General features: G+C 33.8%; 1 protein-coding gene across 1 annotated transcript; it reads left to right on the top strand.

The window, feature by feature from the left end:
• Nucleotides 1–1,362: 1,362 nt before the first annotated feature.
• On the top strand, nt 1,363–12,753 carry LOC130640259 (uncharacterized). The gene is made up of 7 exons (XM_057447138.1): nt 1,363–1,989; nt 3,401–3,614; nt 5,467–5,859; nt 6,441–6,534; nt 9,574–9,626; nt 10,363–10,614; nt 10,698–12,753. Exons 2-7 carry the CDS (start codon nt 3,422–3,424, stop codon nt 10,763–10,765), a joined length of 1,053 nt encoding a protein of 350 aa, XP_057303121.1. The 5' UTR covers nt 1,363–1,989; nt 3,401–3,421; the 3' UTR covers nt 10,766–12,753.
• Nucleotides 12,754–14,010: the final 1,257 nt, after the last annotated feature.

Below are 14,010 nucleotides of genomic sequence, written 5' to 3'. Positions count from 1 at the left end.
TTTGATGTCGCCGAAATTTTCTTTGAATTCGCCGACAAAATTATGTCTCAAATGTTAAATTTCTGACGTTACGACGCGATGAAAATAACAGGGACCACCTAGGACCAATTTGGGTAATTTTTCCAAACCATGAAGGCAGCAGGTATACAAATTTTCGGTCTTGATGGGGCAATTGCTGACGTCAGCAAAGTTTTTAAACCCTTCCTTATATCTCATTAACCGCTCATATCAAAAGTACATGATCATATACATTTTCTTGATCAGCGCTTTAATCTCTACACAATAGATGCAACGTGAAAACAAAATTAATGGATAGGTTACTGACGTCATCAAAATTTTTATCCTGCCTCAGTGGATTTTTCCATTGGCTTTATCGACTAGTATCTTATATTAAATTGATGAAGCCATTACCATGCACTATGTTTCTTAAAAATTTTGGGGGGGGTTTTACGGGCCATTGCTGACGTCAGCAAAATTTTTAAACCCTTGTATTTCATTAATCGCTCATCAAAACCACACGATTATATACATTTTCTTCATCAGCAGTTTTTAGTGTGTATTTGCATTGCTGACATCAGCAAAAAATCTAAAACAACTTATTTTTCCATTGTCTTTCTGCCTAAATGGATTACGCCGCGGACCTTATCGACTAGTCTATATAATAATACGCCCGTTGTCTGTCTGTGACTTTTGCAAAGTGGATTATATTCTTCACTATTTTCTTTGACAAAGTCTTTAAAACATAACCCATAAAATTGTTCTGTAATTTTTACAAATTTCAACGTTAAAATAATATTAAGGTCATAGGAATGTACATTAAATTAATGAAGCCATTACAGTGCACCTAAAACTTTAAAGCCAAATAGCTTGGAAACGAGGTGGTGACGTCAATGATTTTTCACCGCGTGGGTAACTAGGGACCACCTAGGACCAATTTGGGGACGTTTCCCAAAATTGGATCCTAGAATCCGTTTCAGAATGGACGGGTTGATGACGTCAACAAAAATCATTTAAACCACCATATCTCCGTAGCCGTTTGTCAAAAGTACATGATCCTATACATTTTCTTGATCAGCGTTTCAAGACCTATACGATGAAGGCAACAGGTATACAAATTTTTAAAACATAATTTTGTGTCTTTTCGCGGGTCTTTGCTAACGCCAGAAATATTTTTAAACCCTTATATCTCACCAACCATTCATCAAAATCACATGATCTTATACATTCTCTTCATCAGTGTGTCGTCGAGCTCTACACAATAAGGACTAAGGATTAACTGAATTTCGTCAATTTGTTTTTGGAAATGCACTGCTGACATCAGTTCTCTTTGTTCTTATTCCAATGTACTTCTGCCTAAGTGGATTTTGCAGTGCAAATTTCTAAATAATTTTTTTTTGCATTTTAAAAGACTTTACTGACGTCCGCCAAATTTTAAAACACTTATATATCCTCTTGCGTTTGCGAGAAAATATGATTCGGCTATTATTAAAGAGACTAGACTGGTTGTACTCTGCGGGCCATCGCTGGCAAATCAAAATATAAATACATAATTACAAGGTTTAAAATATATGTGACATTTGTTATTACGTACGTAAACATGTTTTGAGTCGTCTAGCAAAAATTGCGGAAAGATCACAATAATTTATGCTACCATTTGAACACAAAGATAAAATAAGGCTATTAATAAAGAGACTTTAGCAGTTTATAATACTTGGATTTTGAATTATTTTTTTGTCCTTGAAGAAAAATTACTGACTTTATATCCTTATGTTTAGTTTCAATACGTTGATCCTGCTATGAACCATTGCGAACTTAACTTGCGATGGAAAACTGATGCGGAAGAGCTGAAAACCACTCGAAAAGATATGGATTACTACATTCATGGTCTTGTCACTTACTGTCCCTATCGCGAATGCAATTCGGTAGTTAAACGAGCTGAAATGGAGGAATTCAAATGGGCATTTCGAGTATATGAAAGGAACCAATTAGGTATGATTTAATTATTGTTTTAAGGAAGAAATAAGCGCGATAGAAGATCAATATATGTAAATTTTGTAGAAAAAAGTAGTAGAACCAAGCCAATATCAATTGATTATCGAAATTCTTTAGACAAAGAGAAACTAATTAATGACATAATTAAAACATACGAGAGTCATATGAGTATTATCAAAATTAAAGCCTGCAACGAAAATAGAAATTTTTTTAACTTTGAAGAGGTAGATGACAACACAATCAAAAAGCTTTTTACTAAGTTAAACATAAATTCCTCTCCAGATAGAGACAAAATACCCCCAAAGCTTGTTAGCTAGTAAATATCTGATTGACCCATTGAAAAATGCTATAAACAGCGGCATAAAATTGAATATTTTTGCCGATGGAGCCAAACGTGCGTGCTGGCACAACACTAGCCCTGGAAAAAACATTTACAATATGCATTCGTTTTTCGGGCGTATAAACAGCAAATACGGGCGTATCACAGCATAAATTATCTAACAAGTTTCTATAATCAAAAGAACTTTTCTATTGTCAGAGTTTTTCTGTTCTTTTTTATTAACAAAAAATCAAGCAAAATCGGAGAACGAGAATGAAAAAAAACAGGCTCAGTTATAAAATTGTTCTGTAATTTTTACAAATTTCAACGTTAAAATAATATTAAGGTCATAGGAATGTACATTAAATTAATGGAGCCATTACAGTGCACCTAAAACTTTAAAGCCAAATAGCTTGGAAACAAGGTGGTGACGTCAATGATTTTTTTGTGTCTTTTCGCGGGTCTTTGCTAACGCCAGAAATATTTTTAAACCCTTATATCTCACCAACCATTCATCAAAATCACATGATCTTATACATTCTCTTCATCAGTGTGTCGTCGAGCTCTACACAATAAGGACTAAGGATTAACTGAATTTCGTCAATTTGTTTTTGGAAATGCACTGCTGACATCAGTTCTCTTTGTTCTTATTCCAATGTACTTCTGCCTAAGTGGATTTTGCAGTGCAAATTTCTAAATAATTTTTTTTTGCATTTTAAAAGACTTTACTGACGTCCGCCAAATTTTAAAACACTTATATATCCTCTTGCGTTTGCGAGAAAATATGATTCGGCTATTATTAAAGAGACTAGACTGGTTGTACTCTGCGGGCCATCGCTGGCAAATCAAAATATAAATACATAATTACAAGGTTTAAAATATATGTGACATTTGTTATTACGTACGTAAACATGTTTTGAGTCGTCTAGCAAAAATTGCGGAAAGATCACAATAATTTATGCTACCATTTGAACACAAAGATAAAATAAGGCTATTAATAAAGAGACTTTAGCAGTTTATAATACTTGGATTTTGAATTATTTTTTTGTCCTTGAAGAAAAATTACTGACTTTATATCCTTATGTTTAGTTTCAATACGTTGATCCTGCTATGAACCATTGCGAACTTAACTTGCGATGGAAAACTGATGCGGAAGAGCTGAAAACCACTCGAAAAGATATGGATTACTACATTCATGGTCTTGTCACTTACTGTCCCTATCGCGAATGCAATTCGGTAGTTAAACGAGCTGAAATGGAGGAATTCAAATGGGCATTTCGAGTATATGAAAGGAACCAATTAGGTATGATTTAATTATTGTTTTAAGGAAGAAATAAGCGCGATAGAAGATCAATATATGTAAATTTTGTAGAAAAAAGTAGTAGAACCAAGCCAATATCAATTGATTATCGAAATTCTTTAGACAAAGAGAAACTAATTAATGACATAATTAAAACATACGAGAGTCATATGAGTATTATCAAAATTAAAGCCTGCAACGAAAATAGAAATTTTTTTAACTTTGAAGAGGTAGATGACAACACAATCAAAAAGCTTTTTACTAAGTTAAACATAAATTCCTCTCCAGATAGAGACAAAATACCCCCAAAGCTTGTTAGCTAGTAAATATCTGATTGACCCATTGAAAAATGCTATAAACAGCGGCATAAAATTGAATATTTTTGCCGATGGAGCCAAACGTGCGTGCTGGCACAACACTAGCCCTGGAAAAAACATTTACAATATGCATTCGTTTTTCGGGCGTATAAACAGCAAATACGGGCGTATCACAGCATAAATTATCTAACAAGTTTCTATAATCAAAAGAACTTTTCTATTGTCAGAGTTTTTCTGTTCTTTTTTATTAACAAAAAATCAAGCAAAATCGGAGAACGAGAATGAAAAAAAACAGGCTCAGTTATGATACATTGATTCCGAACAGGCGCGTATTAAAAAACCTTAAAAAAACATTTTCGTACAAAGTAGATAAAGGTTAACTTAGCAATGTTACGTTAGAGAATTTTAGCGATGCGCCTTCATATTTGATTAATCAAACAAAGCTTCGATGAATCAAACAGATCATAAGGTCGAAGGACAACATTGTTTTTCCAGAGCGTTTGGCTGTCGGTTGGGAAAGAAATCGTCCTCGTAAAATTTTAAACTGCAACATTAAGGCCGAGGTAAACCAGTCCAACATTTCATCCAGCATACATTTCTTGTTGTGTTGAATGAACGGTCAAACTTTCAAACGTTCAAATGTTGGATGAAAGAAGTACCCACAAACCTATAATCCTACTTCATCTAACATAAAGTTTTTCATCCAACATTTTATCCAACTTGGGAGAAGCGTGTTGGATGAAATGTTGGATTGCATTACCTCGGCCTTAATGTTGCAGTTTAAAATTTTACGAGGACTATTTCTTTCCTAAACGACAGCCAAGGTTTTGTTCAGGTTAAATAAAGTGTAAAATTGATACAAAGAAAGAACAAGTAGGTTTCGGACGAATCTGTCATAGAAAAGTTCACGTCAATACGTCTAATGGTTAAAGATGATTTTTTTATCATACTGTTTATTCGTATCGGAAAAGTCAAAAGAAAATCGTCAAAAATTTCAATTCATATATCTAGCTAATCCGCACTTATTAAAAATTAGAAAAAGCTGTAAGTAAAGCTACCTTTCCTTGCTTGTGTCTTAAGTAGAAAAATTTAACTGTACAAAGACTAATCAAACTTTATTCGAACTACTAACCTCATTTATCGTTCATTTTGCGATGGTGCCATATAATTCCAATTATTTGTTGTTCTTTGTAACGTAATTACATGTGCTTTTATTACATAACACCAAATCTTAAATGCACAACGAAAAACATTTTCAGTTTGTTTTGTTTTTCACAGTTTTATTCGAATGAAATTTTCGAAAAGATTTCTTATGGAACAGTTTTCTAAATATATGGGACAAACACCTCAAGCTACCCAAGACAAATTTAACACAATTCAATTACCGATCACCCATTGATTGCATAATTGGATTCGAAAACACCTAGTATAACTTTCTAATATGCCTAGTACCTGGAAACATTGTTTCATTGACTTTATCTCATGTATGTATATATTTCTAAGTTTTTATGTTTTAAAAGTAATAAATCATTTTTTAGATAAATTCAAGCAGTTCCGCATCAAGAATGTGAACAACGGACGCTGTTGGGATGTACGAGATGGCGATTACCAAGTCGAAGCACACACTAAGTGTCAAACTAAATTCAAATACACCAGTGACAGTTACATAGTTGATGCAAACTCTGGCAGAAAACTTCTGACCTATGAAGTTATAAAGGACAAAAAGTACAGTTACATAGCGCACGTATCAAACGGCAGACAGTTCTATTATACAAGAGACAAACATTTTGTTCAGTTTAATAACAAAGATTCTTTGTTTTGCGTAATGGCAAACGCAACCGAGATATTCCGAATCCATAAGAATAGACGATTAACAACAAAATGTCCGTCATGGTATGATGTGGAGCCAACTATAATGAAGATACTGGAAGGTATTACTAATTACAGCTTACTTTTATCTTTTTTTGCGTAGCAATTTAAGACCATTCTTTGCTTAAAATTTCTCTAGATTTTTTATTTTTTATTCTGTCTGGCTATTAGTATAACAAGAAGCTCTAGAAAGGTACGTCACCAGGATAGCACTTTACAAGCTTACAAGGAACTGAATAACCTCAAAAAGTTTTAAAATTTTTGGTATATTGACTGGCTTTATCTGCCATGTTCTACTGTGCTTCCAAGAAAATTTAAAATAAAATAGATGCAAAAGTTAGAGCATTAATGTAAAATGAGGTAAACGTTAAAATCAATGAAATTATGGGTACCAAATATATATACAGATAGTTTTACTGTCACTTTGTGCTGTTCGCCCGTCCTTAAAATATCGCATTCTGTGTTTCCATAGCACGGTGTTTTTCTTGCGGACAGACAGACAGAATAAGGCTATTAGTAAAATAAATATTAATAAGAGGATTTAAAGCTAAGTATTGTGATCCACATTTTTTGTTTCATTTTTATTACTTAATCTTTTTTAAAATTCTTGACTTTACCTTTACTTTCTTGTTTATGGCATCAGGTTGGGATGATTACAACCTTGACATGAGATCTGTACTCAAAACAATAACTCCACTTGGTGAAACTATTTTTATATGCAACCCTGGAGGCGACAAGTGAGTGAGATACCTTTGTCATACATACTATAGGCTGAAAATTTAAAATAAAGTTGGTAAAATTGTCGTTGGGTTCACTTCTTTTCCTTCGCGTGGACCATCGTGACAGTTTCCCGCCAGACCGATCCTGGATTAGGTGCGAGACGACGTATATCTACATGGTGACAGGCGGCACGTGTTGCTTTAACTGAGATGTTATCTTGTACGTTCTGCTACCAACCACAAACAAAAAAATGAACAGTGCTACCACATGTTGTTAAGTACGCTACGCTATCAAGTTTGTCAAATAAATTCACACTTTTCAACCATTTTTGGCTATGCTATTGCTAGTAATAAACGACAACTGTTTAACGCTTCAGTCAAGTATTCAACTACGAGTTCTTTACGCAAATTATCCCACACAAAGAGTCTTTGTATTCAGTTCTATTTGATATCAATTTAGCCGAAGCATTGACAGTTTTTTGCATCAATGGAATCTATTCCCAATACATCCACACAATCATTTAGTATAAATTGCACTCTTTTGCCAAAAACAGCAAATGTTTTCATTTAAAGAATACTCATGTTAACCATGCCCCCAACGTTTTTTGCACTACCAACAAGCTTAAATAGTAATTTTGCACGATAGCTAAAACTAGTACCTGCACTACATTTTACTACGACCCTCTTATATAACGCAATTTTGCATCTTTCCATATTCCACATATCAATTTAACTGTTCTCCTGAAAACAACAAATGTGTTCATTTGAAGTATAGCCACGTAAACTATGCCTTCAGCGTTGCTTTGCACTGCCAACAACCTCGAATAATCATTCTAGTTCAGACTAGTTTCATCCAGTCACTAATACTGCCAGTGTCTTATGTAACGCATTTTTCTACCTTTTCATATTTCACATAAAGCTTTCACAAGTTTCTCAGTTACGTTCAACTTCTCATAATTTTCTTATGACTACACTGTAAAGCGAAATCTTTGACAAACTTCGTTTAAAGCCATCTAAATGTCTCCACTCAATTTTTCCACCCAACTGATGCACTATTTGTGCAAAAATTCGTCAAAACCGTCCCTACTTCATTACTAACTTCCATCTGGGAGGCGGTCGTATCGGAAGGCGGGCGTATGGAGAGGCGGGCGTATGGAGAGGCGGGCGTATCGGGTGGTGAGTGTTGGGTGGTGGGTAGTGACAGGTGGGTGGTGAGTGGCGGGTGGTGAGTGGTGAGTGCTGGGTGGTGAGGGCTGGGTGGTGAGGGGTTGGTGGTGAGTGATGGGTGTCACTTTTTACGGTCCTTGGTTCTTACACCTAATCTGTCGTATATTCGAGTCACAATGCCACAGTCACAAGGATAACACTCACTCCCTGCCACACATATCGCATGAACCATATTAAGTTGACCCCACATCTAGTCGTTTGCCCTCTCCTATGAACCGTCCTCTGCCGTCCTTTCGCAATACAAACAACTTTACACAATCATTTACCCATCCACCGAAGCTCTTTTGCTACACACTAACACTACGATCCTCTTATTGTATAGCACAATTTTCCACCTTGGAGCATCAAGAACATAGGCACTTGTGCATAACAACATCTCCTACCTCTTATATCACCAAGACACACAGCCGTACTATTTATTCCCACATTTGGACGCAATCATTACGTAATGATTTCACCTTTCTTCAGAAAAACGAAATGTTTTCGATTGAAATGTAACCACATAATCTATGCCTCTGCCGTAGTTTTACACTACCAACAACCTCACATAGTCATTTGACCCATCAGCCGAGGCAATACCATCTACACACTAGCGCAACGACCTTCTTATTATATAGCACAATTTTCCACCTTTCGGCATTAAAGCTGGGGCTTTGGAATTTTGCGCCAGGATCGTGGCGTACATGATCTATAACTGCACGAAACATTTTAAATAAGCCTTACCAACTACAACTTCTTTAGTAAGAAATGTTCATTTGCATATAAAGCATCTAAAAGTAACAAAAGCGCAACCTTAGGATGCTAAATTTTTTTTTACCATTTTCGTCATTTTTGCTTTAGAGGGTGAATTACAGAATTTTAAACTCTTAATAACTTTTCTGCAAGTAATTTATACACCCATGTTTCTTATTAAATTTTCATTCTCTCTCGCCATATTCTACAAAACTGCACTTTAAAATTCAAAAGTTTTACATTTTTTTTTGCGCCCTGCCAAAAAAAATTTAATTTATAGGAGTTTGACTGGAAAACGAAAGATAATTATCTTGGAAATGAAGCCACCCACCACCAAACCTCCTTAGCCAGTTTTCTTAGTTTAATTTCTGGCATCATTTCCACCTTATCCATACCATGGTTTAAAAATATTTAGAAAAAAATATCTTGTTATGACAGCTTAGCTACAAATGTGAGTTCGACTGTGACATTGAAACGGCCAGTGACGTGTCACTGATCGTTACCGGAAACAGAATGTGACGAGTAACCATACGTTACTGGTCACGTATTGTTGGATTTCTTTGCTATTGTGATTATCCTTTTCAAACTTTGCTCGGAAATCTTCAAAGTTTTTGTCAAAATAATTTATAATACTAGAAAGAGAAAGACTTTTCTGAGCAGATCTGTCTTCTCTCCGTCTTTTCTGACCTCTTGGTACACGTTCGCCACTAGACATGGTTTCTTCTTTGTGAATCGTGTAACCCGTACGAATAGAATTGACTTGCAAGTAATATTGGGTGGGAAGTTCTATTTAAGCATGCGTTAGCAGGCGCATGCGTATCCTGCCTCGATTACTACGAAAATAAGTGACAATAACGGTACCTTTAGCAACTAAAAATAAGATCCAACGCCGGCAAAAAAATAATAATTACAAATGATGTCATTATTTGCATACCATTATGATACATAGAATTCTGAAAAGGGTTCCAGTGGATTGAAATCTTCAAGGTGCAGTCTTATAGTCAGTTTTTGAGCAAAATCTCTTCCGCTTTTATAGAATATTTTCGTAAAATTGTGTCTAAATTGTTTAAATAATTAATTCTTTTTTTGACATTATAGAGGAAACAAGTACAATTGCTTTTATTCCAACAGCAGTGGCAACTCGTGGACAGGTAAATTCTTTGGCTGTTGATGTAAGGCAGATAAGAGACAAATAATTATATATTTTCGTTGCCAATTTCTGCTCATAAAAATATCACATGTTACAATTATAATCACTATCATCACACACAAAGACTTTTTATGGGCAAAAAAAAATTACAATTTAAAGTGTTAGCTTAAAAAAATAGTTTTAATGAACCAGTTTTTGATTATTCGCTTTTTTAACAACCTATATGAAGTGATGTACCAAATTAAAGATTAAAAAACGTATTGAAAATGGTTGAGGTATTGTTTCTCGTGATATTGTCAAAACAATAACTACCCTTTCCACAAAAGCAAAAACGCCATACGTAAAGTGGCTGCTTTAAATGTTTGCACATAAAGTTATGGAAACAATTCTCCTTCCTGTTTTTCTTGGAAAATAAACAGCTTTATATTTAAGGGTTCACATAAAGAGGTCCGCGTATTTCTTATATCAATTAACAAAACGGCGAAAATTTTATTATTTATTTTTTAAAGAACGATTATTTAATTCTAAGGCTCATTTGAACACACTTTAAATAGAAACGAAATGATTTCCAACTGTTAATAGAATGGTAACTTAACAACACACAAACAAATCTTATACTGTGAAACTTGATGAAAGCCTTTGATCTCGTGCTTTCTATTTTACTGCACAACAGCATCTGTTGAATAAACTTTTTCAAGTTCAGGATGTTTTAGAATGTACCTACGTGCATTATTTAGCGATGGATGCTCTCATTACAAATATCCGCTTCTACTCACCTAGTTCCGAATCTGTTTACGGAACAATGAATAGGGGAAACGGTTACTTTCAACTGTTATTGGCAGACGGACGGTTCACACATGTAAAACCTCTAAGTGAAGTTGACTACAATGCTGTGTTATCACAAGAAACCAACATTCACACGCAGCCATTCAACAATGTTAATCTTACGGAAGTTAGAGTTCAAAGTTTGTTTGGATCAGATGTTCAAGGTAGTTTTTCAAACATTGTGTTTCAAATATAATGATGCTAAGCTTTGTCAATATTTCATTGCTATCCATTTTTTATTTTATAGTTTCGTCACATGGAGTTCACCTTATGGTAAATGGTGTCCTCAAGAAAGTATTTGTATGGGGATATTAAATGTGTGGTGTTAAGTCGATTACGATAACGGTCTATTTCACATTTCGCATTGTTTAACAATCCAAATAACGGAAATATCGTGCACAAAATTACTGATTCTACTTTAACCACGTTCGATATGAACGATATGAACGTGGTTAAAGTAGAATCAGAAATTTTGTGCATGATATTTCCGTTATTTGGATTGTTAAACAATGCGAAATGTGAAATAGACCGTTATCGTAATCGACTTATATGGCGTGCTGTATTTATTTCTAACCAAGAAAGTTAGCACATTTTTTCTTACAGACATTTTAAGCATTTTTTTTTTATTATTTGTGATGTGAAAGTGAAACAGTATATTACTGAATAGCCATTGGTTCTGATTGGTCTTTTACTAAGGTAGCTGATATCTCTGCGACTGACCTTCTTACACCTGTTACTAAATAACAAAGATGATTACGATCATTGCCCGTCGATGACAGCTGTAGCTGTCGAAACGTAGCCTAGAATAAACTCGCTTGTTCATGACATGATAATATTTATATTATTCAATGACTAAATAACCAATTTAGATAAATTTCATTAAACATGTTTTTCTATAAGGACTAGGCAAAAAATGCCCAGTTGTCTTTACCGGGGAATGTCACGAAGTTCTTTGCTAGACAATGCACGTGGATCAATTTCTATGAAAATCAAATGATAGACACGGCTGAAATGATAACGCGGAAAGTCAGTTGCAAAGAAAGTAGAAGAAGAAAGTAAAAGCTTTTATTTATATGATTATTGATTTTGGAGATTTATAAATTGTTCTGTGTGTTTCACATCAATTTAAGGTTAAATTTGCGTCACTAGTGTTTTGTTTTACTGTGTCTAATTTCACTGCACTTTGTTACACGCTATTTAAAAAAGAAACCAACGATTAAAAGTTTCTTAAATTTTAAGCAACTTTTACCAGGAAACGTTTCTTAACAAGTTTCTTAATTGTCACAGGGATTAATAAGAGGGAAATTCAATCTAAAGCTTTATTTTAACACAACAAGGAGAACTTCATCAAAGACATGGCCTTTCTCGCTTTTATTCCAAAATGATGTCCGTTCGGTTAAAATTGTTAATTGATGGGAGCCATGCGTAAAAGAAGTCTTGTTCTTATTTTTTGGCACGCGACTAGTTAGTTTCTTGCAAAGTGGTTTCTTGGTAAGAAAAAAAAGTGTATTAAGAAAAAAGTGGAAAAAAGTCATTTTCTCTCAATATTTATGAAACGTGGTGTTTTGGAGTTTAATAAATTTAACATTTAATTGAAAAAACAAAACAAGCAAGCGAGAAGGGTAAAAACATCAATATTTGAAAGTGTATCATAACTAAAGAAGATGTAAATTTTAACGTATAATGTAAGTATTAAAATGCTTTATAAAAATATAAGAATAAAAACCATCTTGCAGATAAGGTAAATTGACCTGATATGTAGAAATAAGATGTGGATATAAAGTACGTAAAATTTTTAACACAGCTCATCTGGACAGACCTTTTTGGACAAAATTTATTTTAAAAATGGTTTTCTTACATAATTTTATCTTTTTTTGAAGAAATTAACAACTTACCGAGAAAAATTAGGCCTTGGCAATCAAATAAAAACTTTTTAAGTTTAAGGATTTTTGAATGTTTACTGTTATTAATCATACAACTTTGTAATACGAGTATTATGTAATTTACTCTAATTATATTATTAGACGAATTTGTTAACGATATTTATTTTCAATGTTTTCTTTTATTACTAATTTTTCACTGTGTATATATACTTAAACACAAAAAGTGGGTTTTACGAAAATGATGGTATATTATGTTTGCTGTGTATTGCATGTTATTATATTGTATGTTTACTAGTCGTTAGCCCGTGGAAAAATCCACGGGTTCGCCCGTCCTTTTTATACCGCATTGCGTGCGTCTCGCTACCTGCGCAGCTAAGCTACCATTTTGCGTGACAGACAGACGGACGGGTGGACAGACGTATACGGGTATTATAATATAGATAACTCTGGGAGAATTGTGCATTCGTGAATATTAAAATTGGCTTTAGATCCAATCTAAAACATTTATAAGAATAAGTGTTAATAAGGCCAATACAAACCAAAATAAAAAACAAAAAAGATTTTTTTCAGAAATTTAATAAAACGTAAGCCCGTGATAAATTTGGCTGTCACATATTTTTCCTGCATTTTTTTGGTGCTTTTTTCCCGCCTAAACTAATAGAATTTACGAATTCAGGGTTATTACTATGAATATATGCGCTCTTCGATTAATAACCTCCCTGGTTTCTAAATTTCGCGGAGATGGCTGATGCTAGCATGGATCCATCCATTTTTATGAGTTGTTTTTAAAATTTGGATATTTTTTGCAGGTATTTAATTAGCGATTAGGACTGATCTATTTTTTCAGTACTGATCCATTTTAATTTTATATAAACGAATCTAAAATAATTGTTTAATATAATACACACAACAAGCAAGATCGTACGCTGTTTCATTTTGCTTGTTTCGCATATTCAAACCAATATGTGATAGCGACAACAACAACTTTAGACCTGACCATTATCAGATATGCTAAATGTAATGGCGTTGTTTGTTATTGTTTATCTTGTTAATATTTGTGTGTCATGATTAATTAGAACTTTTAAAACATCTTGATGACCATTATACAAAATGGAAAATAAGAGTTTTCTTCGTAGTATATGCTTTTGTCATTTAAAGATACGAGTCTTCGTAAAGTTTGATGTGCGTGTATCCTTCCATTGTTAATCAAAATCCCAACACAATTCAAGATGTACCATTGTTGCCTGTAAGCAAAAACTGTATTAAGTATTAGATACCCTTATGGTTAAATTTGAAATCATCAGAATGTCATAGTCACAACAAAGACGTAAAAAGGCTATATTAATTGTACGGACGGACGGACGAACGGACTTAGTTGAAATTTTACTTGCACGGACCCAGTAAAGGCAAATACGAAATTTACAGTTCAATATTTTCGCATTAAGTTTTTGAAATCAGTTTACCATTACAAAATTAGAACCAATTTTTATGTTTTAGCAAAGATGAAAATACGACAAAAAATAAGTTCCAGACAGGGAATGTACACAAAGCATTTGTTTTAACGTTGGGGATTTTACCAATTTCCGCAACAGTACATAACATTTCATTAGAAATTTATCAGAATAATTTATTAAAGTGTTTTAGACTAAATTTGGCATTTGAAGTGAAGCTTTAGTA

This window comes from Hydractinia symbiolongicarpus, chromosome 1 (genome assembly GCF_029227915.1).
Source record: "Hydractinia symbiolongicarpus strain clone_291-10 chromosome 1, HSymV2.1, whole genome shotgun sequence".
Taxonomy (NCBI): Eukaryota; Metazoa; Cnidaria; class Hydrozoa; order Anthoathecata; family Hydractiniidae; genus Hydractinia; species Hydractinia symbiolongicarpus.
The sequence above is the reverse complement of the archived record's forward strand: the minus strand, read 5'-3'. Positions and strand labels throughout refer to the sequence as shown.

Excerpts from the sequence above, each read along its gene's own strand:
- LOC130640259 (XM_057447138.1), top strand. The coding sequence starts at position 3,422 with ATGAACCATTGCGAACTTAACTTGCGATGGAAAACTGATGCGGAAGAG. Across the intron at positions 3,615-5,466 it reads ATATGAAAGGAACCAATTAG|ATAAATTCAAGCAGTTCCGC; the intron begins GTATGATTTAAT and ends ATCATTTTTTAG. Across the intron at positions 10,615-10,697 it reads GTTTGGATCAGATGTTCAAG|TTTCGTCACATGGAGTTCAC; the intron begins GTAGTTTTTCAA and ends TTTATTTTATAG.